At 27.8% G+C, this 26,241-nt stretch overlaps 1 protein-coding gene across 1 annotated transcript in view; it reads left to right on the top strand.

The window, feature by feature from the left end:
* The first annotated feature begins 1,033 nt into the window (after positions 1-1,033).
* The window catches only part of LOC135142767 (palmitoleoyl-protein carboxylesterase NOTUM), a 53,826-nt gene continuing 28,618 nt past the window's right edge, over positions 1,034-26,241 (top strand). The window contains exon 1 of the mRNA XM_064074510.1: positions 1,034-1,224. Coding sequence (XP_063930580.1) covers positions 1,204-1,224 — 21 coding nt within the window. The 5' untranslated portion in view covers positions 1,034-1,203. The remainder of the gene's footprint in view (positions 1,225-26,241) is intronic.

The raw sequence follows: 26,241 nt of genomic DNA, 5'->3' as shown, positions 1-26,241 counted from the left end.
TATTTTTTTTTTTTGTTGCTGAAAAGAACAGCTTTCTTTTTTTTGTGTGTTAGTGTCTTCAATTGCCTCTTACTTGGCGTTGTGACTTACAGATTAAATTTAGAAAACCTTAGAGGGTGGACACTCCATAAAATTTTATTGTCGGATTATGAGGAGTTTAAAAGGACGGTCTTTATCGGTTACCTGTTACAGATTTGAGTGGACTAGAAAAATGGTTAAAGTTTGTTTGACCACAAACTTGAAATATTTTGCCTTTGTTTACTCAATTATTTATTAAGATGGATTTTTTAATACAATTTCTACTAATGCAACTTTTTGAAAATTTAAAATTGATCCATAAATAGCGAAAACCAGATAATTTCATACTCATCACAATTTTAACGCGTTGTAGTTTTTTTCGACAACTAAATTTAAAAAACGGAAAAGCAGTCTGGGTAGGGTTTTTTACGCTTATTTCAACGGTGTGAACTTTATTACGATCGGACGTATACTTTTGGCAAAAATTTGGGCAGAAGTTTATATGTATTTCCCTATACTGGATATGCTTTAGCTCTCCCTAACCCAGGCTACCTGGCGGAAAGATGAAACAGGTAAATTTACTGCCGGATTTTAGACCTAGATAACTACTGTTTAATGACTCGTACTTTTAATGACCACTTTCTGTTTACATTTCGTTTGGCGCCAAATTCCAGCTAGAAATTATGAAAGTTGATTTTGCAGATTTAATTTTATAAATGATAACACACAAAATAAAAATTTGTCCGGATTAGTGCACCACACAAAAATAAATTTTTCCTTACCACCTGACCCTCCTGCCGCCATCCCAAATTCCCCCCAGCGCCCCATTTTCCCCGAATCCCCACGCACCTCCACCCAGATTTGGTCAACAATCCGGTTATCCGAAGATATCAACATATTCCGAATGTGTACAAGCAAATAAATAGCCTGCGCCTAGTGGAGTTTCGCCGACAGAGGATGCCGCCGCCTCATTTCCATTCCGCCTCATCGGCGGCTCGTGAGCGCGGCGAGCGCGCGCCACTGGAGTGCACGGGGGTGATAATTAGTGGTGCGCACCCCCGGTAGGGGGTGCATGGTGGGGCCGCTATATAGAAGCGAACCAAGAAGTCGCCGTTAGTCAACCGCACAGTGCTAGTGTGTGAGTTAGTGACCGTTGGCAGGTGAAGAACGCGACAGCGTGCAGACATGCGCTGCTTCTTCGCACAGGTAAGAGATCGCATTTTCCGGGACGCGGACGCCACTGACGGCTTTTCCGGGACGCACGCCGCTGCGGACCGGAGCGGTAGCGCACGGGTTTTCGAGCTTTCGGGGTGGCTGGAGCGAGATCGGATTTATCGGGCGGTGAGTGGTTGGAATGACGTAAGCGGTGTTCCAGGGGGAGTGAGGAGCGGGTTAATTAATGCTGTGAGAATCAGGAATACTTAGTGCATATCTACCTAACCTAAAAAATTAAATTTTCCTTCTTAATACTTACAATCTTTGAAATTCTGTCGTCTGAAATTAATTTATTATTGTTTGACATTAATACATACATATTTTTTAATTCAGATTCCTTCTAAACAATTTTTCAACGTGTTGTGATATATTAAATTAAAAAGTCAAGGAAAATTCTGATCGATTTCATATACTCAATACCAAATAGCGATTTAAATATGGTGAAATACCGAAAAGAAAAGTCAAATGCTTTTAACATTTTTTGGATTGTTATTTTTTTTGTTCAATAAATACTTAGTCCTAGCAAGGTGTCATGGGGTTAGTGCGCCATTTTTATGACCCTGTATATCAAGCTGGACAACTACGGTTAATGGCACCTGTCAAGACCTTGTGAATAATTTTTCTTTTCTCATAATGTGTTTCCATTTAAGACTACTATTATTACTATTAACATTACTTCTAAAGTCTATCATAAAATTCTTTAGTTTTTCGATTTTTGTTTTACAATACTTTGATTTCCAATTTTTCGAGTTCAGTTTCTTAATTTTTCGATGTTTCTATTTTGTTTCTTCAATTTTTGGAATTTACTATTTCTTATTTTTTAATATCCTATTTTATATGTTTTTAAAAATTCCCAATTCTTCAATTTTCCCATTTCCCATTTTTTTAGAATCTTAGTTTTTCGATTTGCAATTTTTCGAATTTTGAATTTTTCCATTTTTTGTTTTTTTCCGACTTTTTGATTATTTTTCCGTTTCACAATTTTTTGTTTTCTCAATATTACAATTTTTCAATTTTTAATGTGTATAGGTTATGCATTTTTTCGAGTTTTCAATTTGAAAATTTTTCAATTTTTTGATTTTTCAGTTTTACGTTTCTTAAATTTTTCGCTTTTACATTTATTTTAATATTCTACTTATTTTTAATAAAAAATTTCTCATTTTTTCGATTTTACCATTCGGCAATTTTGAGATTTTTAGTTTCTCGATTTTCCAAATTTTCGATTTACAATGTTTTGAGTGTTCAATTAAAATTTTTTCGATTTTTGGAGATATTAATTTTAGAAATGTTGGAATTTTAGTTTTTTTTTTGTTTTTTTTTTTTAAATTTTTCGAATTTCGAATTTTTCAACTCTTCAATTTTTCAATTTTTAGTTTTTTCCCCATTTTTGAGTTTTCCAATTTTTCGTTTTTTCAATATACTTCAATTTTTTAATTTTTAAATGTGTTTAAATTTTCATTTTTATGAGTTCTCATATTTACGATTTTTATTTTGCAATTTTTCGAGTTTTCCCTTAAAATTCTCCTCCAATTTTTCTATTTACCAAATTGTGAAAATCTCAATACATTAATTTCTCGTTTTTCAATTTTTCACGTTCACAATTTTTCGATTTTTCTGTTTTTCGTTTCTTAAAATTTTCGTTTGTACACATTTTTAGTTTTTCAGTATTTCAATTTTTCAGTTTTTGAAGATTTTAAAATTTTTCACTTTTATGATTTTTCAATTCTTCGATTTTTATTTCGCCATTTTTCGTGTTTTTAATTTTAAAAATTTCAAAATTTCTATTTTTTAATTTCTCGTTTCTGCAATTTTTCGATTTTACTATTCGTTTCTTAAATTTCTGAATTTTAAAATTTTTTTGTTTTCATGATTCCTTAAGTATTAGATTTTGTTTTCCGATTTAAAATGTTTCGAATTTCGAATTTTTCAACTCTCCAATTTTTCAATTTTTAGTTTCTCAAATTTACGATTTTTATTTTGCAATTTTTCGAGTTTTCTATTTAAAATCTATCAATTTTTCAATTTTACTATTCTTTTTTTAATATTATATTTTTGGAATTTAAAAAAATTCTTCATTTTTCGTTTTTATCATTTCTCACGTTTTAAACTGTTCGTTTTTCGGTTTTACTAATTTTCGGTTTGCAATTTTTTGAGTTTTCGATTTAAAATTTTTGGAATTTTCAACATTTGAAGATTTCAATTTTTCGCGGTAACAATTTTTTGTTTTTCCAATATTTAAATTTTTCAATTTTTAAATTCTTTTAAATTTTCACCTTTATGATTTCTCAATTTTTCGTATTTATCTTGCAATTTTTCGTGTTTCCAAGTTAAAATTTCTCAATTTTTCAATTTTTCGTTTCTGCAAATTCTTCATTTTTTCGTTTTTACGATTTCTTACTTTTTAAATTGTTAATTTTTCTATTTTACAAATTTTCGATTTGCAATTTTTTGAGTTTTCGATTTAAAATTTTTGGAATTTTGGATTCTTCAACATTTGAAGGTTTAAATTTTTAGGTTTATTTTCGATTTTTCAGTTTTTCGTTTCTTAAATTTTCCGCTTTCACAAATTTTTGTTTTTTCAATATTTGAATTTTTCAATTTTTATTTTGCAATTTTTCGTGTTTTTAATTTAAAATCTCAATTTTTCAGTTTTTCGTTTCTGTAATTTTTAGATTTTACTATTTGTTTAAAATTAAAAATTCTTAATTTTTTCGCGTTTACAATTTCTCAATTTTCAAATTTTTAGTTTTTCGACTTCACAAATTTTCAATTTCAAATTTTTTTGGGTCTCCAGTTTACAATTTAGCGAATTTTGGATTTTTAGGTTTCTGGAATTTTCAGTTTTTCGTTTCCTAACTTTTCCGCTTTTAGAATATTTGAAATTTTCAATTTTTAAATACTTTGAAGTTTTTCAGTTTTATCATTTTTTTCGATTTTTATTTTGCAATTTTTCAAATTTTTAATTTAAAATTTTTCTATTTTTGGTTTCCGCAATTTTTCGATTTTACTATTTGTTTTTTAATACTCCATTTTTTAAATTTTAAAAATTCTTCATTTTTTCATTTTTAAGATTTCTCAATTTTTATATTGTGTTTTTCGTTTTTACAAATTTTTGATTTGCAATTTTTTAAGTTTTCAGTTTAAACTTTTTCAATTTTTGGATTTTTCAAAATTTGAAATTTTCAATTTTGTTTTTCCGATTTTCAATTTTCATTTTTTGTTCCCTAAATTGTTCTAAATCACAATTTTGTGTTTTTTCGATAGGTTCGATTTTTAAATATTTTTAAGTTTTTCATTTCATATGATTTCTCAATTTTTCGATTTTTCAGCTTTTTTTCAATTTTTCGAATTTAAAAACTTTCTTCATTTTTTCGTTTTTACGATTTCTCAACTTTTAAATTTTTACTTTTTCGATTTCACAAATTTCAGTTTCAAATTTTTTGGGTTTTCAATTTACAATTTTGCGAATTTTGGACTTTTCATCTTTTGACGTTTTCATTTAGTTTTTTTCGATTTTTAACTTTTTCACTTTTACGATTTTTTTTTCCATTTTTATTTTGCATTGTTTCAAATTTTCAATTCAAATTTTTTTATTTTTGGTTTCAGCAATTGTAAAAATTCTTCATTTTTCATTTTTAAGATTTCCCAATTTTGCATTGTGTTTTTTTATTTTACAAATTTTCGATTTGCAATTTTTTAAGTTTTCAGTTTAAACTTTTTCGATTTTTTGAAATTTTCAATTTTGTTTTTTCCGATTTTTTAATTTTCATTTTTATGTTTCCTAAAGTTTTTGCGTTTCACAATTTTATGTTGTTTCGACAGGTTTCCATTTTTAAATATTTTTAACTTTTTTACTTCATCTATGATTTTTTCTTCAATTTTTTTATTTAACTATTCGTTTCTAAGTATTCCATTTTTTTGAATTTTAGAAAATGTATTCTTTCATTCATTTTCTTTTTCGATTTTTTGATTTTTCAAATTTTCGTTTCGTAATTTTTTTAATTTCACAATTTCTTGTATTTCAGTATTTCAAGTTTTCAACTGCTTCTGTTTTCAAGTTTTTTATTTTTCTCAATTTTTCGATTGTTATTTTGCCATTTTTCAAGTTATAAGTTTAAAATTTCTCGATTTTTTAATTCCTCAAAATTTGAAAATTTCCATTTTTGTTTTTTTTTTTATTTTTGATAATTCAGTTTTTCACTTTCCTAATTTTTCGATTTTTCAGTTTTACGTGTCTTCAATTTTTTGCTTTCACAATTTTTCAATATTTTAATTTGCGCATTTTTAAAAATTCTTACATTTTTTTTTTTGTGCTCTATAAACAGTTCGAATACCGTGTCACACGATTAGTGTGTTATTTTTTATCACCCTGTATATAAATTTCGATAAGTACGGTTATTGAGACCTGTCAACACCTTGTGTATTCTTTTCATCTCAATTCCATTTTGTTGCAAAAATTCGGATGTCTATTGTAAAAAATCAAAGCGCATTCATAAATCACAAACTACGGCTCCGAAGCAGTACAGTCGAAAAGTCCCGACTCTACGCCACTGCTCTGTTTTCCGTGGACACGCGCCGTGTTTGATTTAGCGCTCCGGCTGACGAGAACAAATAAATACACGTGAAGTTTGATGGAGCGAAGGCAATTATCACACTTAACACTTTTTGGGAGAGGTTGTAAAGGGGCAGGAAATTGGCGGCGGAGGTTCGGGGAAATTGGGATTTCGGTGGGCAAAGGTTTCGGTAAATGGACGGTTTGTTTGCGAAAACATAAGTCTGTCAGGAGAGTAATGTTGGAGGTAAACACGTCGAGTGTGAAAAGTAACTAAACAAATTGTTTTTCGTTGCGGCGGATAAATAAATGGACTCTGGTTCGGCGCTGAAAGGACTGATGAATTCGCGAAATGTGTGCCGATTTTTAGTTTGATAAGTAAAGTAGAGTCCGCGAAATAGTGAACATAGCGTAGTCGACGTTCACTATTTGGCGGACTCCACTTTACGTCGTTCTTAAATTATAACATCAAGGAAATCGTCTTTGAATGATAAATCGTCTTATATTAAGTCGACTTATTTCAGAAAACGTTCTTTTTGATCCGATTTAACCCCCGACCCCGTCCACTCCCCAACAGAAGCCTCAAATCGCCTCCACTGACCCCACCTAACCCCATATATCGTTTCAACACTTATCATCGTCGCCATGGCGCACCCCCACAACCCTCCCAGAGCTACAAAAGCCCGGCCGCCGCCGCCCCCAACCCTCCATTTCCGCTTCACCTTTGACCCTCCGGTTTCTCATCAGCGAGCACATCAGCGTCGAGGATGCGTTCACAATTTCCTAATTGAGAATTCGCAGTAAAGCACCTCGTTACACTCTCGCTTGCAGTCTCGGTATTGTGTCGCGCCGTTTGATCTCGCAATTAGCGCGACACGTCGACCCACGATCCTCATTACAGATACAAAGTAATGCCGCTGTGGGGCTTCTACCGGTCGGTCGTCGGTCGTGGGGCCGATACTTCCGTTCCTGCTCGGATGGAGAGTCGACAAGAGCGGAATTTTTGGTTGCAGGATGTGGCTCGAGCAGGGACGAGTGTGGGTGTTGGAGGGTTAAATAATGTGGAATGGCGGAAGTATAGTGGGACGAAAGAGGTGATGGTTTTACGACTTTGACTTCTTCACTAGTTTTGTCAACAAATGGTGCAGATTAATTGGATACAAATTTATGACGCCATTTCACACTTAAAAAGAAGCTCTTTACTATATTTTAGAGGTATTAGTTTAGATGATCTTATTCACAGACGAAGACAAAGTCATAAAACCACTGTTTCTCTCGTGGCAGTATAGCCGAGCTATTCGAGAAAAACTTGGTTTTTTGACTATATTTAATTCTTGTATTGTTTGTTACGACTCTTGTATAAAAACATTACGACAAATTTTGACGATAATTAAGTTCAAAAAGAAGACTGGAAATAAGTTTTCGTAAAAAAAAGTTGTTTTAAAGATTCTTCAATTTTTCGATGTTTATTTTGCAACTTTTTGATTTTAAAATGGATCGAGTTTTCAATTTGTCAATTTTTTATTTTTTCAAGATTTCAGTTCTTGAATTTTTAGATTCTTCAATTTTTATACTTTAAGAATTCTCAATTTTTCGACTTTTTAATTTTGCGATTTTTATTTTGATTTTACATTTTTCCGTGTTATCAGTTTAAAATTTCGCAATTTTTCAATTTTCAGTCTTGAGATTTTTCAATTTTTATTATTTTAATTTTTTGCTCATTCAATTCTTAGATTTTTCAGTTTTCTGTTTCTTCAATTTTTTGTTTTGACAATTTTGCAGTATTATTTAAAATATCAGAAAACTTCAGAAATTTTAAGAATACAATTTCTTAATTTTTTAACTTCTGAATTTTCCAGTTTAAATAGATATTTTAATTTTTTTTTCTCCAATTTTCCGTTTCTTCAATTTTTAATTTTACTATTTTTCGCTTTTTATTATTTCACTTTTTGGATATTCAAAAAATTTTCATTTTCGATTTTACGATTCCACAATTTTTAGATTTTTTGTTTTTGATTTTTGACTTTTCAGTTTTTCGTTTCTTCAGTTTTTGGATTCCGCAATTGTTCGTTTTTTCAATATTTCAATTTTTTATTTATTAAGGATTGTTAAGTTTTTACTTATACTTCTCAATTTTCCACTTTCACAATTTTCAATTTTTCTGTTTTTCGTTTCTGAAATTTTTCGATTACACTTTTTTTGGTTTTTTCAATATGTCAATTTTTTAATTTTTCAAATTTTCGATCTAAAATTTTTCAGTTTTTCGGCCTTTCAAATTTCGAAAGTTCCCATTTTTGATATTTTAAGTTTTCGTTTTTTCAATATTTCACTTTCACAATTTCTCATTTTTTTCAGTTTTTGTTTCCTCAATTTTTTGCTTTCACATTTTTTTATTATATTAATTTTTGAATTATTAAAAATTCGATTTCAATTTTATAATTTTTTGAGTTTTCAAATTAAAATTTTTTATTTTTGAAGATTTTGAAGTTTTCCAATTTATGATTTTTCGAATCTGCGATTTAAAATTCTTCAATTTTTCGAAAATTTCAATTTTTGATATTTTAAGTTGTTTTTTCAATATTTCACTTTCACAGTTTTTCGATTGTTCAGTTTTTCGTTTCATCAATTTTTTGCTTTCACAATTTTTGAATATAAAATTTTCGAATTTTCAAAAATTCCAAAATTTTTCGATTTTACAACTTCTCAATTTTTCGGTTTTTATTTTATAATTTTTTAATTTGCAATTTGTACTGAATTATTCAATTTAAAAAATTTTCAAGAATTCCTCAATTTTCCGATTTTACGGTTCCTCGATTTTTAGATTTTACAAAAAAAATGCAAATTTTTATGTTTCCAATTTAAAATTTTTTGATTTTTGTGTTTTTCACCTGTTAAAATCTACAATTTTTAAAATGTTTTTGGTTTTTACAGTTTTTTGATTTTTCAATTTTGCGTTCTTTATTTTTTTCGGTTTCACAATTTTTCATTTTTTCTTACAGTTGAGTTTTTCGAATTTTAAAGATTTTTTAAGTTTTTCATTGTTGTTTTCTCAATTTTTCATTTTAATTTTTTGATTTGCAATTTTTCGAGTTTTCAATTTAAAATTTCTCAGTTTTTCGATTTTTCAAATTTTGAAAGTTTCCATTTTAGATATTTTAATTTTGTTTTCTCAATTTTCCACTTTCACAGTTTTTCGATTTGCAGTTTTCTACATTTCAATTTAAAATATCTCAGTTTTCCTATTTTTCAACTTTTCAATTTTTAGTTTTTCAATTTTTATTTAGCAAATTTTTTCAGTCTTTGATTTAAAATTTTTCGGATGTTCGATGCTCCAACTTCTGAATTTTTCAATTTTTAGATTTTGAATTTTTCGATTTTTGGATTTTCAATTTTTAGTATTTTTTTCACTTTTTAAAAATTCCAGTTCTTGAATTTTTAACAATTCTTCAATTCTCCGATTTTACAATTTGCCAATTTGTTTGTCTTTAGTTTTTCGAATTTACAACTTGCAATTTTCAATTTTTGGGTTTTTCAACTTTTAAAATTCTTACTTTTTAAAATGTTTGTTTTTTCAATTTTTTTTGACTTTTCAGTTTTTCGTTCCATAAATTTTTCGATTTCTCAGTTTTTCGTTTATCCAATAGTTCAGTTTTTCACTTTTATGTTTTCCCAATTTTTGATTTGTATTTTGCAATTTTTTATTTACAATTTTTCGAGTTTTCAAATTAAAATTAGTTTTTTAATTTTTCAAACTTTGAAAGATTCCATTTTTAATATATATTTTAATTTTATGCTTTTTCAATTTTTCCCTTTCACAATTTTTCAATTTGCATTTCAATATTTTAATTTTTGAATTTAAAAATGTTCTAAAATTTCTCGGTTTTGCGATTTGACAATTTTTCAATTTTTAATTTTTCAACTATTATTTTTCAAATTTTTTGAATTGCAATATTTCGAAATTTGATTTAAAACTTCTTTATTTTTCAAATTTGTAAAATCGGAAACTCTGAATCTGTTTCCGATTTTACAAATTTTCGATCTGCAAGTTTTTGAGTTTCAGATTAAAATTTCTTGATTTTAGGATTTGACAATTTTTCTGTTTTCAGTTTTTCAATTTTTATTTTTCCAATTTTTTGATTTGCAATTTTTCGAAATTTTAAAACTTCTTTATTGTTCAAATTTGTAAAATGGGAAACTCAGAATCTGTTTCCGATTTTACAAATTTTCGATCTGCACGTTTTTGAGTTTCAGATTAAAATTCTTTAATTTTTGGATTTTCAATTTTTAGATTGTTTTCTTTTTCCGATTTTTTTGATTCTCTAGTTTTTCGTTTCTTAAATTTTTCGATTTCACAATTTTTTGTATTTCGTTTATTTCGAATTTTCAATTTTACAGATTTTTAAGTTTTTCAATTTTATGATATATCAATTTTCCATTTTTATTCTATAGTTTCTTGATTTGCAATTTTTCAGTTTCTCAGTTTTTCACCTCCCCAATTATTTGATTTTTCATTTTTTGGTTTCTTCCATGTTTTGCTTTCGCAGTTTTTCAATATTTTAATATCTGATTTTTTAAAAATCTGGAGCTTTTGTATTTGCAATTTTTTGAATTTGCCATTTAAAATTTAATTTTTGGATTTTTCAACTTTTCAAATATTCAGTTTTTAGTATTTTTCATTTTTCAGTGTTTCAATTTTCTTATATTTTTCAATTTCAGGACTTTCCATTTTTTCAACATCTCAATCTTTTTTTCAGTAAGTAACTCGCTTTACAATAATTTATTAAAACTGAAATTTTGAAAAATTGGAGTAACGAATAAAAAATTAATTTTTTGCTCATTTTGGATTTTTCAGTTTTCCGTTTCTTCAATTTTTTGCTTTGAGAATTTTTCAGTATTTTTTAAAATATCAGAAAACTTCAGAATTTTTAAAAATTCAATTTCTTAATTTTTCGATCTTTATTTCACATTTCTTCATTTGCAGTTTTTCGAGTTTTTGATTTAAAAATTTTCAGTTTTTTAACTTCTGAATTTTTCAGTTTAAATAAGTATTTTAATTTTTCTTGTTTCCTATTTTCTCCTTCTTCAATTTTTAAATTTTACTAATAATAATAATAATAATAATAATAATAAATTTTATTCAGCCATCAAGATCGTGAATATACGACATCGGCATTGTCACAACATACAAAGAGTTAAAAGTGTCAATAGTGTCATACAAATATATACACATACATACAATTTTACAGTACAATATAGACGTTAACATCGATTCAGTATCTCATCAAAGCTATAATACTCTTTATCTATTAAATATTTTTTTAGTTCCCATTTGAATTTATTTGTTTCGCGTATATTTATTATAGTTGATGGCAAAGAATTATATGCGAGAATTGCTCTATAATGTGGGCCTTTTTCAAAGCAACGGGTTTTATGTTTGGGCACGCTAAGATAAGCATTACCTCTTGTGGTCATCCGAGAGTAAAGATCCCTGTTTTTTTCAAAACTGGTTTCATTAGATCTTACATACATTATTAATTTAAACATATAGAGGGAGGTTACTGTCATTATGCCAAGTTTTTTAAAAAAAGATCTACATGATTCTTTACTTGGTAAATCAAGTATAATTCTTAAAAATCTCTTCTGGGTTATAAAGACTTTGTTCCACTCAGACGATATGTACCAGAAAACAATGCCATAAGAAATAATGGACTGTACGTAAGCGTAGTAGAATTGCATAAGACTTGCAATGGGTAATTCTTCTTTTAGAACACGTACTACATAGCATGCTGTATTTATCTTACTTATTATATTTTTAATGTGTTCCGAAAATTGCAGTTTGTAATCTATGACAATTCCTAGGAATTTTATTTCACTAGATTGCTGAATTTGCATATGATTTATAAATATGTTTTCAAAATTTTTAAAGAATAGCAATCCTGTTTTATCCACATTTAATTTTAGACAATTCTGCTTGCAGTATGTAATCATTTTGTTAATGACCGTAACTATGTTTTCAGAAAGCATATTAAGACTATGACTGCACACCATACACGAAGTATCGTCAGCAAATTGATAAACGTGCTTAATGTCCACGTGTTCATGTAGATCATTTACATACAGAAGGAACAATATAGGGCCAAGAATTGATCCTTGCGGTACCCCTTGCATGATATGACTAATATACGACTTTTTAGTTGTTAAAATATTGTTAATAGTAGTCGTTACATCAACTCGTTGAGTTCTGCCAGTTAAATATGATGCTATTAATTTATTTACTTGCCCCCTAAGACCATATTTCTCTATTTTATTTAACAGGATGTCGTGTTTAATTGTATCAAATGCCTTTGACAAATCGAAGTAGACACCGGCACATTTTTGATGATCGTCAAGAGAATTCAGTAATGAGTCCATAAAATTAAATAAAGCAGTTTCGGTGTTACGATTAGGTACAAAACCATGGTGTGTTTGAGAAATGATAGCGTTACGTTGAAGGAAATTAATTAATCTATGATATATAATTTTTTCAAAAATTTTTGAGATTGATGACAGAAGAGATATTGGCCTATAGTTGTTAATATTTTCTTTACTGCCTTTTTTGTGAATAGGGATAACTTTGGCTTCTTTTAACTCATTTGGAAAGTAGCCATCTAAAAAGCATTGATTAAGTATTTGAGTTAGGGGTTCACTTATAAGATTGTTGACGCTTTTTATTACGGTTATAGGAATTTCATCAATCCCACTTGAATATTTATTTGGTAACGTGGTTATCAATTTTTTTACTTCGTCTACTGTCACCGGCATAAGGTACATGCTATTATTGACATATTTGTTACTAACTGAATGATTATTAATATTGGAACTACTAGAGTTACTGTCCCTAGTCGGTTGGAATACTTTCATAAACCTATTGGCTAATTCTGATGGATCAGAAATTGGGACATTGTTATCTTTGATTGAATATTGGTGCTTACGATACCCCCGCTGTGTGATACTCTTAAAAATAGCAAACGTTGTTTTTGATTTATTTGTGGAACCATTAATTAATCTATAATTTTCATCTTGTTTTACTTTTTTTAAAAAATTCTTAAAGTCTTTTTTTTCCTGTTTAAGTTTTTGGAGCAGTTGTGGTGATTTATTTTTTATATATAATTTATATAGATCATGTATATATGCTGACCACGTTTTCAAATATGGGTTGTTAATTTTTTTTGTTTTATTTTGGATGGCAGGCTTTGTTATTAATGGATAGGATTTGTTGAAATGGTATTTGATTATTTCATAGAATTGTTTAAATTTACTGTTTTTCGCTTTTTAATATTTGCATTTAAAAAGTCTTCATTTTTCGATTTTACGATTCCACAATTTTTAGATTTTTAGTTTTTCGATTTTCCAAATTTTCGATTTGCAATTTTTTGAGTGTTCCATTTAAAATTTTCTATTTTTAATTTTATTAACTTTGGAAATGTTAGAATTTTAGTTATTTTTTGTTTTTTGATTTTTGATTTTTCAGTTTTCAATTTAAAACTTTCCTATTTTTCGATTTTTTAACTTTTAAATGTTTTAATTTTTCTTTTTCCTAATTTTCCGTTTCTTCGATTTTTAAATTTTACTAATTTTCGCTTTTTAATATTTCACTTTTTGAATATTTAAAAATTCTTTATTTTTCGTTTTACGACTTCACAATTTTTAGATGTTTAGCTATTCGAATTTCCAAATTTTTGATTTGTTCAATTTAAAATTTTTCAATTTTTGGATTTATTAACTTGAAATGTTCGAATTTAATTTTTTTTTTTTGATTTTTGGTTCTACAATATTCCAATTTTTTAATTTTTAAGGATTATTAAATTTATTACTTTTACTTCCCAATTTTTCGATTGTTATTTCGCAATTTTTCGAGTTTTCCTTTAAAATTTTACCAATTTTTCGATTTCCAAGTTTTGAAAATTTGAACATTGTTTAATTTTCAACTTTCACAATTTTTCGATTTTTCTATTTTTCGTTTCTTAAATTTTTCGATTACACAAGTTTTGGTTTTATCAATATTTCAAATTTTCAATTTAAATTTTTTAAGTTTCTCCCTTTTTCGCATTTCGAAAGTTTCCATATTTGATATTTTAAGTTTTCTTTTTTTCAATATTTCAATTTCAAATTTTTTCGATTTTTTCAGTTTTTGGTTCCTCAATTTTTTCTTTTCACAATTTTTTAGTATTTTAATTTTTGAATTATTTAAAATTCGAAAGTTTTTCGATTTTCATTTTATAATTTTTTGATTTGCAATTTGTACTGCTTTATTCAATTTATAGACATTTTAATTTTTTGAGTTTTCAATTTAAAATTTTTGGATTTTTGAAGATTTTAAAGTTTTTCAATTTATGATTTTTCAAATCTGCGATTCAAAATTCTTCAATTTTTCGCAAATTTCCATTTTTGATATTTTAAGTTGTTTTTTCAATTCGATTTTACAACTTCTCAATTTTTCGGTTTTTGTTTTATAATTTTTTAATTTGCAATTTGTAGTGAATTTTAATTTCTTAATTTTTTAGTTTTTTAATATTCCAGTTTTCAAATTTGCAGCGATTCCTCAATTTTACGCTTTCTCGATTTTTAGAATTTTTGTTTCTCGATTTTATAAACTTTCAATTTGCAATTTTTTGAGTTTCCAATTTAAATTTTTTTGATTTTTGTGTTTTTCGCTTTTGAAAATCTACAATTTTTAAAATGTTTTTGGTTTTTCAAGATTTTTTAAGTTTTTCATTTTTGTTTCTCAATTTTTTATTTTAATTTTTTGATTTGCAATTTATCGAGTTTGCAATTTAAAATTTCCCAGTTTTTCGATTTTTCACATTTTGAGAGTTTCCATTTTTGATATTTTAATTTTGTTTTTTCAATTTTCCACTTTCATAATTTTTCGGTTTGCAGTTTTTTTTAAATTTCAGTTTAAAATTTCTCAGTTTTAAAAATTGTCATCTATTTTAATTTTTCGATTTTTCTGCTTTTGGTTTCTTCAATTTTTTGCTTTCACGATTTAATTTTTTAATTTTTAAAAATTCATGAAGTTTCCCGGTTTTACGATTTGTCAATTTTTCTATTTTTAGTTTTTCTATTTTTAGTTTTTCAATTTATATTTAGCAAACTTTTTGAGATGCTCGATGCCCCAACTTCTGAATTTTTCAACTTTTACATTTTGAATTTTACGTATTTACAATTTTTCGTTTTGCAATTTTTTGAGTATTCGGATTAAAATTTTTGGATTTTTGGATTTTCAAGTTTTCCTTTCTTAAATTTTTCGATTCTTGCAACTACAATTTTTATTTTATAATTTTTTGATTTGCAATTTGCAATGTATTTGAGTTTCAGATTAAAATTGTTTAATGTTTAGTATTTTTTCCGATTTTCTTGATTTTCTAGTTTTTCGTTTCTTAAATTTTTCGATTTCACAATTGTTCGTATTTCGTTTATTTCGATTTTTCAATTTTAAAGATCTTTAAGTTCTTCACTTTTATGATATCTGAATTGTCCATTTTTATTTTCAGTTTCTGAATTTTTTACCTCCTCAAAATTTTTTTTTCAGTTTTTGGTTTTTGGATTTGCAATTTTTTGAGCTTGCCATTTAAAATTCAATTTTTGTATTTTTCAGCTCTTGAAATATTCAATTTTTATTTTTCAGTGTTTATTTTCTTATATTTTTCAATTTCAGGATTTGCCATTTTTTTCAATATCTCAATCGTTTTTTCAGTAACTCGTTTTACAATTTATTAAAACTGAAATTTTGAAAAATTGGAGTAACGAATAATTGTAAAATAAAAAAATTCCAATTCTAAAAATTGAACAATCGGAAAATGACAAATAGGGAAACGGCAAAATAAAAAAACTGAAAAAGAGAAAAATTGTTAGAACGAAACACTGAAAATTGAAAAATTGAAAAAACGGTAAACTGAAGTGTAAACTGAGGACATACTTGTAAGCTGTCATGGATGACTCGATTACAACCAGTATTAATCACCCGACATAAAATATATAAAATTATGCACAAAAAAAACGGATTACTCCAGCAGGCATGTTAAAATGGCGATTTATTTCACAGATACAGATAATTTTTTTGCTAAGATCGCGGTCGAGTTTCGGTCTGTTTTCCGGTTCGCGTTCGCTTTCCTCGCCGCTAAAAGCCCCCAAGAAAGTTCAATCACGCCTTTTTCAATCTGTCTACGGTCGTGCGTTGTCCGTCGTTGCGCAAATTCCTATGATTACCGTGGCACCTGTGGCTATCTATGCATTATTAGCTTAATGGCGGCAACTAGGCCGTCGTAATCTCATCAGCGGCGCATAGAGCTGGGTGCGAGGTAAAAATCAATCTCTATTAGCTACTGGTGTTGTCGGCGAGATCAAAGCCACTTTGTGCCCGCTTCCCACACGCACCAGCCTCTCCTCGATCCGGCCCTAAATCTCCATCGAAGGAGTGACTGATTTCGGCTCGGTTCCGTTTAGAAAGGCCCAATGCAATGCAGCGCCGCGTAAAGACCGTTTCAATAGAAACACATCTGATGCGTGACTTTTCATCTTAATCCCACAAAGACTCGCCGACAGCGCGGCTGTTGCGAACTTTTATTTTTTCGGAATTAGTTCGATTGATCAGTTTATGATTAAAGGACGCCAATTGCTTTGTGACCGGCGGGATTTTCTCCCGGATCGGGGTGCTTTATGGCGGAAAAATACCTACGACGGTTCAGCGTTGCGCCGACTTTGTGAAAAAATTACCGCCGTTCCACAAATAAAAACTTCTTTTATCTCCGAGGCCTCACTTTGCCGGATGGAGCTCATAATAAAATCGGCGTGCTTTTAGTGCGTGGCGATCAGGTTAAATATTCAGAGCGGCTCATGAATTTCTTGCTCTTGCAGAGATTCGGTTTTTCACGAGCTTGGGGGATGGGGGGCGGAGTTTCCGTGTGACTGTCGCGTGGCTGCCGTCGACTGTCTGTTGACATTAATGTTTGGATCAAAAATTTTGTCGATGATTATATATACTTGTTACTACATTTTATTCATTACAATAATAATACTAAAAAATGTAGAACTTTTCGACGTTTCAATTTTACAATTATGTTTTTGTTTTTCCAAATTTTCGATTTTTCAGTTTTTTAGACATTTTATTTTTTGTACTTTCCGTTTTAAATTTCTCAATTTTAGATTTTTCAACTTCTGCAATTTTCGATTATTCAGTTTTTCGTTTCTTCAATTATTGTTCGATTTCTAGTGTTCTGATCTATATTTATCCAATTTTTCAATTTTCCGTTTCTTCAACTTTTCGATTTGAATTTTTTATTCGTTTTGTCAACGTTTTGATTTTTCAATTTTTGCACTTCTTCAATTCGTAGATTATTCAGTTTAAATATTTAATTGATTCGTGTTTTCAATTATTCCTTTCTCCAATTTTTTAAATTTTCAGTTTTAATAAATTTGTTTCTTAGACATTTTATTTTTTTTGTTTTACAGTCTTTGGATCTGCAATTTTTCGAATTTTCAATTTAAAATTTCTCAGTTTTCGATTTCTCAAGTTTAAAATTTTTCAAATTGATTTTTTTTTCAGTTTTTTGATTTTTTAGTTTCTCGTTTCTTTAATGTTTTGCTTTCACAGTTGTTTAATATTATAATTTTTTAATTTCTCAATCCTAGAGCTTTAATTTTTCGATCTTGCAAATTTTCGACACAATTTTTTTGGTTGTCCACCTGAAATTCTTCGATTTTTGGATTTTTCAGTTTTTCGTTTATTAAATCTTTCAATTTCACAACTTTTCTATTTTTATAATTTTTAAAGGTTTTTAAGTTTTCCACTTTCGGTTTTTCAAATTTTGGAAATTTCTATTTTTGATACTTCTTTCACATTTTTCAATATTTTAATTTTTGAATTTTTAAAAATTTCAAAGTGCCGATTTTAAAATCTCACTTGTTCGATTTTTAGTTAATTTTTATTTGCAATTTTTCCAGTTGTCAGTTTCAAATTTCTCAATATTTAGATTTCTCAAAATTTGGATTTTTCGATTTATAAATATTTTAATGCTTCATTTTTTTTATACATACTTTAATTTTGATTTCCTCAATTTTTCGATTTCTCGTTTCTTACGTTTTACCTGAATCATTTCAGTTGAACTTCTAAAAATGCTTCAGGTTTTTAGATTCTAGGATTTGTCAATTTTTAGATATTTAGTTTTTGGATTTTATAGATTTTCAGTTTCTGAATTTTTCACCTCCTCAATTTTTTGATTTTTCAGTTTTTGGTTTTTGGATTTGCAATTTTTTGAGCTTGCCATTTAAAATTAAATTTTTGGATTTTTCAACTCTTGAAATATTCAAATTTTAGAATTTTTTTATTTTTTTTTTGTTTTCCAGGCTATGCTTTCGTAAATTTTTGATTTCACAATTTTTCGATTCTTAGAACTACGTTTTTAATTTTATAATTTTTTGATTTGCAATTTGCAATGAATTATTCAATTTAAAGATATGTTAGTTTTTCGATTTTTCACTTTTTAAATATTCCAGTTTTTGAATTTTTATTTTTAACAATTCGTCAATTCTCCGATTTTACAATTTCCTAATGTTTACATCTTTAGTTTTTCGATTTTACAAATTTTCGATTTGCAATAAAAATTGCAATTTTCAATTTTTGGGTTTTTCAACTTAAAATTCTTACTTTTTAAAATATTTTTGGTTTTTCGATTTTTTTTGGTTTTTCAGTTTTTCGTTCCGTAAAGTTTTGGATTTCTCAATTTTTCGTTTATCCAATAGTTCAGTTTTTCACTTTTATGTCTTCTCAATTTTTGATTTCTATTTTGCAATTTTTTATTTACAATTTTTCGAGTTTTCAAATTAAAATTTGTTTTCCGATTTTTCAAATTTTGAAAGATCCCATTTTTAATAGATATTTTAATTTTATGCTTTTTCAATTTTTCCGTTTCACAATTTTTCGATTTGAAGTTTTTCCAGATCTTAATTTTGTCCCATTTTTCAACCTTTGCATTTTTCAGTTTTTTATATTCTCGAACTCGAAAAATTGCAAATCTTTCAACTTAAAATTTTTCAATTTTTATTTTACAGTCTTTGGATCTGCAATTTTTCGAATTTTCAATTAAAAATTTCTCAGTTTTCGATTTCTCAAGTTTAAAATTTTTCAAATTGATTTTTTTTCAGTTTTTTGATTTTTTAGTTTATCGTTTCTTTAATTTTTTGCTTTCACAGTTGTTTAATATTATAATTTTTTAATTTCACGATTTCTCGATCGTAGAGCTTTAATTTTTCGATCTTGCAAATTTTCGACACAATTTTTTTGGTTGTCCACCTGAAATTCTTCGATTTTTGGATTTTTCAATTTTTCGTTTATTAAATCTTTCAATTTCACAACTTTTCTATTTTTATAATTTTTAAAGGTTTTTAAGTTTTCCACTTTCGATTTTTCAAATTTTGGAAATTTCTATTTTTGATACTTCTTTCACATTTTTCAATATTTTAATTTTTGAATTTTTTAAAATTTCAAAGTGCCGATTTTAAAATCTCACTTGTTCGATTTTTAGTTAATTTTTATTTGCAATGTTTCCAGTTGTCAGTTTCAAATTTCTCAATATTTAGATTTCTTAAAATTTGAATTTTTCGAGTTATAAATATTTTAATGCTTCATTTTTTTTATACATACTTTAATTTTCATTTCCTCAATTTTTTTATTTCTCGTTTCTTCAGTTTTTTAGATTCTAGGATTTCTCAATTTTTAGATATTTAGTTTTTCGATTTTATAGATTTTCAGTTGGTATTTTTTTAGTTTTTAGAATTTTTTATTCCTCCGTGTTTTCAATTTTTCACTTTCACAATTTTTCGATTTTTCAGCTTTTGGTTTCTTTAATTTTTTGCTTTAATTAATTAAGTTTTCAATATTTTAATTTTAGAAATTTGGAATTTTTTTAATTTTGCGAATTCTCAAGTTTTCGATTATTAGTTTTTCTACATTTAATTTAGAATTTTTTGATTTGCAATTTTTCAAGCTCCCAATTTAAAATTTCTCAATTTTTCGATTTTCGTTGTTTGAATTTTTCACTTTATGCCTAGATATTTCAATTTTTCTTTATGTTTCGATTTTTCTTTTCTTCAATTTCGATTTTACAACTTTCCGTTTTTATATGCTTAAAAATTTCAATTTTTTTTCGATTTTACGATTTCTCAATTTTTTGGATATTCAGTTTTCCGATTTTTATTTTACAACTTTCTGTTTTGCAATTTTCGCTTTTTTGATTTAAAATTTTTAGTATTCTAGTTTTTGAATTTCTAAAAATTCTTCAATTTTTCAATATTTAGATTTATAGTTTCTCGATTTTAAAAATTTTTAGTTTGCAATTTTTTGATTTTTCGGTTTTCCGTTTCTTCAGTTTCTTGATTTCACAGTTTATTCAATACTTTCATTTTTTGATCTTTCAAAATTCGATTGTACAATTTCTCAATTTTCGAGTTATCAACTTTTGGTACCTTCAAATTTTTGATTTTGCTTCATTACGTTTGTTAATATATACTATTCCATTTTTTTGATTTTTTAAACTTATTAATTTTTTCGATTTTATTATTTCCCAATTTTGCGATGTCTCAACTTTTGAGTTTTTTATTTATTTCATACATTTTTCTTTTTTTCAAATTTTCGATTTTTCAATTTTACCGCCTTTAACATTTCAATTCTAGCACTAAGGTTTTTTAATATTCCAATTTTTAATTTTCAAAAATTCTTTATTTCTTCGATTTTAATTTTTTTTAGGTTTAATTTTAAATTTCAGGGGTTTTTCAACTTTCACAGTTGTTTAATATTATAATTTTTGAATTTTTAAAAGGTCTTAAGGATTTTACGATTTCTCAATTTTTCAATGTTTCCAATTTTTCAATTATCCGATTTTTCAGTTTCTTGAATTTTTGCTTTAGAGTTTCTTAATATTCAATTCCCAAATTTTCGGATTTTACGATTTCTCAATTGCAGAATTTTAATTGTTCGATTTTACAAATTTTTGACATTTAATTTTTTTAGTTTTCAACCTGAAATTCTTCGATTTTTGGATTTTTCAATTTTTCGTTTATTAATAAATCTTTTAATTTCACTGCTTTTTTAATTTCCACTATCGATTTTTCAAATTTTAAAAATTTCTGTTTATAATACTTCAGTTTTTTGTTTTTTCAATTTTTTCTTTCATAATTTTTCAGTATTTTAATTTTCGAATTTTCAAAAATTTCAAAGTGCTTCTCAAATTTCTCAATTTTTCGATTATTCAATGTTTCGATGTTTCAATATTTCGTTGATTTTTCAAAAATTTCAGTTTTAATAAATTTGTTTTTTACACATTTAAAACTGAAAACTCGAAAAATTGCAAAATAAAAATAAAAAAATTGAGAAATCATAAAAACGGAAAACTCAAAAATCTTCAAAAATTGAAAAACTGCAATACTGAAAAAACGAAAACATGTACATAATGTGCATCTTGCAGAAGATGTCATAAGAAAGATTAAAATCATTGGAATCAAATTTTATAATTTATGCAAGAAATTAAAATTGCTTTATCGCATATTTTCTCACAAAGATTTCTTTGCCAGGAAATATTGCTGCAAAAATACTCCTGAAATTAACATTACTCACGCTTCAAAGCGCGAAACCCACCATCCCAACTCTTCACCTCATTTTTATTTTCTGAGAAACAAAAAACCGTTAAGCCCCAGCGCTCGTTTAATGCCCCTGCAGACTTTTAATTTTCCACCTAGTGTCACTTATCAGTGATAAACGCAAAAACGAAGCAGCGCCCCATGCCCATCTCGCGCCCATTAAAAAGCGGCAAAAAATTAAACGGCCCGTGGAAATTACATATTGTATTATACGGCAGGTGTAAACGATGCTTTAACGCGACGTTTATGGTAAAATTCTGCGTATTTCGAAAAATAAGCGCAACCATAAACATAAAAATACGTAATGGGAGTCGGCAAGGAGGAGCAGAATTATGTCGCCGATGAGTTGTCAAAAGCAATTACCGAATTAAAAGGCCGAATCCGACATCTCGGTCATCAGAGAAAGAAGGATAAAAGAATTACAGCAGTAACGAGTCTGAGTTTGAAAAGAGCAGATGTTTTCATCCTAGGAATTAACATAAAACATAATGAATTTTTAATGGGCGCCTTCTTAAATCTCTCCCATCCACTTTAATTTTCAACAGTAAAAAATTAGGGGGTACACTCGGATTCGATTAAGCGCGCCAGCGGCGGCGCCTTAATTCGTTCGCGGCTGCTCGGGTCGTAGAAAAATTTGTGCGTGCACAGTGCGGAAAGTCGCATCTTGTGCCTACACAATGAAACACGAAAACCCTTTCGTGGTAGACGCGGAATACGCGGAACATTTAGTCGTAGTCGAATGAGTCCGGTGGAAAAAACACAAAGCGATGATCCACTTGTCATCCGAAAGGTGTTATAAATCAGCACGACCAGCTGGACATCTGACACTGTGAACATTGGGGCAGGTTAGGTTGTAGTAAATCAACTAGCACTTAGTCGATCGCTTTTTTGACGGGATCCACCTGTGTTAATGGCAAATCCCATTGTGTTCTAAATGGATTCATTTCACAAATCGCCGCTGAAAAGGACTCGGGTGACAATAGGTGAATTTAGAAGAAAGAAAATTTAAGAAAGGGAGCCGAAATTACAACAAAAGACACTTTCTTCTAATTAGTTAGTTTTAAGACGCTTCCCCGTCGCCAGCCGTGTAAGCGCACCTTAACATCTAATTTGTGCGCCAACAATTTGCCCGAAATTTAAACGTTCTGGTAATTAAATTCCCGAAAAGTTTTGTGCGTGACTGTGAAATGATCGTGTTGTATGTGATCGTGACCTTGTTTTAGTGTGACCGTGCGTGACACGTTTAGTGCTCACGCACCCGCCGCTAATCTGGTTATTGTTCACCCTGTATAATCAACCAATTTACGACCACTGTAAACATAATGTTTGTCATGGTTAGCATGGCGTAATAATCATTATAGCCCCAGATGGAGGAATAAAATTAACACGAATGGTTGTGCGCTTTTTACGGCTGCTGAGATTTCGGCGGAGAATGTGACGTGGACAACGGGTCAACGGTTAAGCGCATCCGGGCCAATTTCAACTCTTCAACGAATCTATCCGATAACACTGGAATTTGTTTTTTTTCTGATTTGCCAAACCGCCAGTCTTCGCTAATGATGTTATTATCCCGCAAAACTTTTTAGATTTGTACAAGTCAACTTCGCCATCCCCGAAAATGCAAAGTTCGGCTGCCGCTTCCCTCCTAAAATTGCCAATTATTTCTTTATGATTGTTACAGCGTGAACAAAGTTCATTAGTGTATGTAAACTCAGCCCCAATTAATTTCCACTTTGTCGAAATTTCTGAAAGGGCGGCTGCTTTTACACAGAAAATTCATTTACAACTTGATACAGCGAAATGATATAATGAAACTCCGCACAAAGTACTGGCGAATCTCGGCAAAAGCAACAGATTTGACGAAACGATGTGAATATTTAACACACACTGGAGGCGTAGAGGGTTTATTGTTGGCTCAGTCTCGAGAAGGGATGGTGGAAAAAATGGGTTTTGTAATCTATGCACAAATTGTTTTTTTTCAGACACCCTGTACAAGCAGTTTCATTTGCAATGACGTCATAAGTCTATAGAGAGCGTGAATATGAAAGTTCTTTGGAATTTTTAACTTTATAATTTTGCGTTTCTTGGTTTTTAATTTATCTTTTTTTTATTTTTCGTTGTTTAACTTTACAGTTTTTCGATTTCTTCATTTTACAGTCGATTTCTCAGTCGTCAAATTTTATTACACGTTAATTTTTGTTTTTTCAAATTTTAGATTGTCGATGTTTCAGTTCCTTATTGAATTTTTTGGAAAAAAAATCAAAATATTCGATTTCTCAATTTATCGGTTTTTCGATTTTTCTATTTTTCCATTTCTCGGTTACTCGGCTTTTCGATGTTTCGATTTTTCAGTCTTTCAACTATTTCATTTTTCAGGTTTTTCATTTTTCAATTTTGCGACTTCTTAAATTTTCAATTTTTCGACTTGAATTTTTCAGTTTTCCGGTTTCTCAACTTTTGAGTCTTCCAGTTTTGGGATTTTTTAATTGTTCGATTCTTCAATATTTCTCTAATTTTTCGATTATTCAATATTTCTATTCTATTTTCAATTTCTCGTTAATTCCGATTTTTCATTTATTCCGTTTCTCGATTTTTGTTCTTCAGTTTTTCAATATCTTACTCTTAAAATGTTTCGATTTTTTCCATTTTTCAGTTTTAGGAGTATAATTTTTCGTCCAATTTTATTATATTTTAATTTGTTGTTTTTTGAAATTTTAGATTTTCAATATTTCAGTTATTTGTTGAATTTTTTGGAAGTGTGTAGCAATTTTTCGATTTCTCAATTTTTCAGCTTTTCGATTTTTCACTTTCGACTTCTCAATTTTTCGCCATTTTAGTTTCTGGAAGTTTCAGTTTTTTGATTCTTCAATTTATCGATTTCTCAATAACTTGATTTTTTAATCTTTCAATTTGTGTATATTTCAGCCTTAGGTTTTCGATTTTTTAAATTCTGTTTTTCAAATTTCTAATTTCTCAATTTTTTTTATTCAATTTTTTGATTTTTCCATTTTTCAATTTCTCGGCGTTTCGATTTTTCGGTTTTACAGTCTTCCAATTTTTTTTATTTTTCGGATTTTTCTTTCTCTACTTTTATGATTTTTCAACTTTTCGGTTTCTCATTTTTTCAATCTTCCATTTTGGGATTTTTCAGTTCTTCGATTGGACAATATTTATTCGATTTTTTTATTCTTCAATTTTTCTTCGATTTCTCGACTTTTTTAATTTTGTCGTTATTTAAATTTTAGATTTTTTTTTATTTTAAATTTAGGTTTTTTTTATTTTTTGATCTTTCGATGTCTTGTTATTTCCGATTTTTTAATTATTCCGTTTTTCGATTTTTCGTTTCCGATTTTAATTTTTCGTTTGCTCAATTTTTCGATTCTTCAATATTTCTCTAATTTTTCGATATCCATTTCTCGCTGCTTCAAGTTTTGGATTATTCAATATTTCGATTTTAAATTTTTCAATTTTTAAATGTTTTGATGTTCAATTTCTCGTTAATTCCGATTTTTCAATTATTCCGTTTCTCGATGTTTGTTCTTTCCATTTCAATTTTTCGTTTGTTCAGTTTTCAATTCTACAATTTTTTGAGTTCTAAATAATTTAATTTTTTGTTTTTTCAGTTTTTTGGATTTTTCAACTTTAGGATTTTGGGTTTCTTGGTTTTCAATTCCTCATTTTTATTTATTTTTCGTTGTTTTAACGTTGCAGTTTTTCAATATCTTACTTTTAAAATGTTTCGATTTTTTCCATTTTCAGTTTTAGGAGTATAATTTTTCGATTTCTCAGTCGTCCAATTTTATTATATTTTAATTTTTTGTTTTTTGAAATTTTAGATTTTCGATATTTCAGTTATTTGTTGAATTTTTTGGAAACAAAATCAAAAATTGTGTAGCAATTTTTCGATTTCTCAATTTTTCGGCTTTTCGATTTTTCAACTTTAGACTTCCCAACTTTTCGCCATAAGTTTCAGTTTTTTGATTCTTCAATTTATCGATTTCTCAATATCTTGATTTTTTAATCTTTCAATTTGTGTATATTTCAGCCTTAGGTTTTTTCAATTTTTTAAATTCTCTGTTTTTCAAATTTCTAATTTCTCGATTTTTTTTATTCAATTTTTTGATTTTTCCATTTTTCGATTTCTCGGCGTTTCGATTTTTCGGTTTTACAGTCTTTCATTTGTTTTTATTTTTCGGATTTTTCTTTTTCTAGTTTTTCGATTTTTTTAATGTTCGATTTTTTAACTTTTCGGTTTCTCATTTTTTCAATCTTCCAATTTTGGGATTATTCAGTTCTTCGATTGATCAATATTTCTTCGATTTTTTGATTCTTCAATTTTTCTTCGATTTCTCGATTTTTAATTTTGTCGTTTTTTTAAATTTTAGATTTTTTTTATTTTAAATTTTGTTTTTTTTATTTTTTGATCTTTCGATGTCTTCTTATTTCCGATTTTTTAATTATTCCGTTTTTCGATTTTTCGTTTCCGATTTTAATTTTTCGTTTGCTCGATTTTTCGATTTTACAATTGTTTTTAGATAATTTAATTTTTTGTTTTTCCAGTTTTTTTTAGATTCTTCGACTTTGGAATTTTTCGGCTCCTGATTTTCAATTTTTTGATTTTAAATTAAATTTGGTTTCTTAGACTGAACAAACCAACAATTTTAAGTCGAAATATTTTTTAGTTATCGATTTAAAACGTTCCGATTTTTTAATTTTTGAATTTGTCAGTTTCATGATCCTCGATTTTTTTAATTTTACAGTTTTTCGATTTCTTCAATTTAAAA

The sequence above is a fragment of the Zophobas morio genome, unplaced genomic scaffold, assembly GCF_036711695.1.
Source record: "Zophobas morio isolate AGI-343-1 ecotype UQ-CSIRO unplaced genomic scaffold, CSIRO_AGI_Zmor_V1 ptg000054l, whole genome shotgun sequence".
Classification (NCBI taxonomy): Eukaryota; Metazoa; Arthropoda; class Insecta; order Coleoptera; family Tenebrionidae; genus Zophobas; species Zophobas morio.
This window is presented reverse-complemented; position numbering and strand designations above follow the sequence as displayed.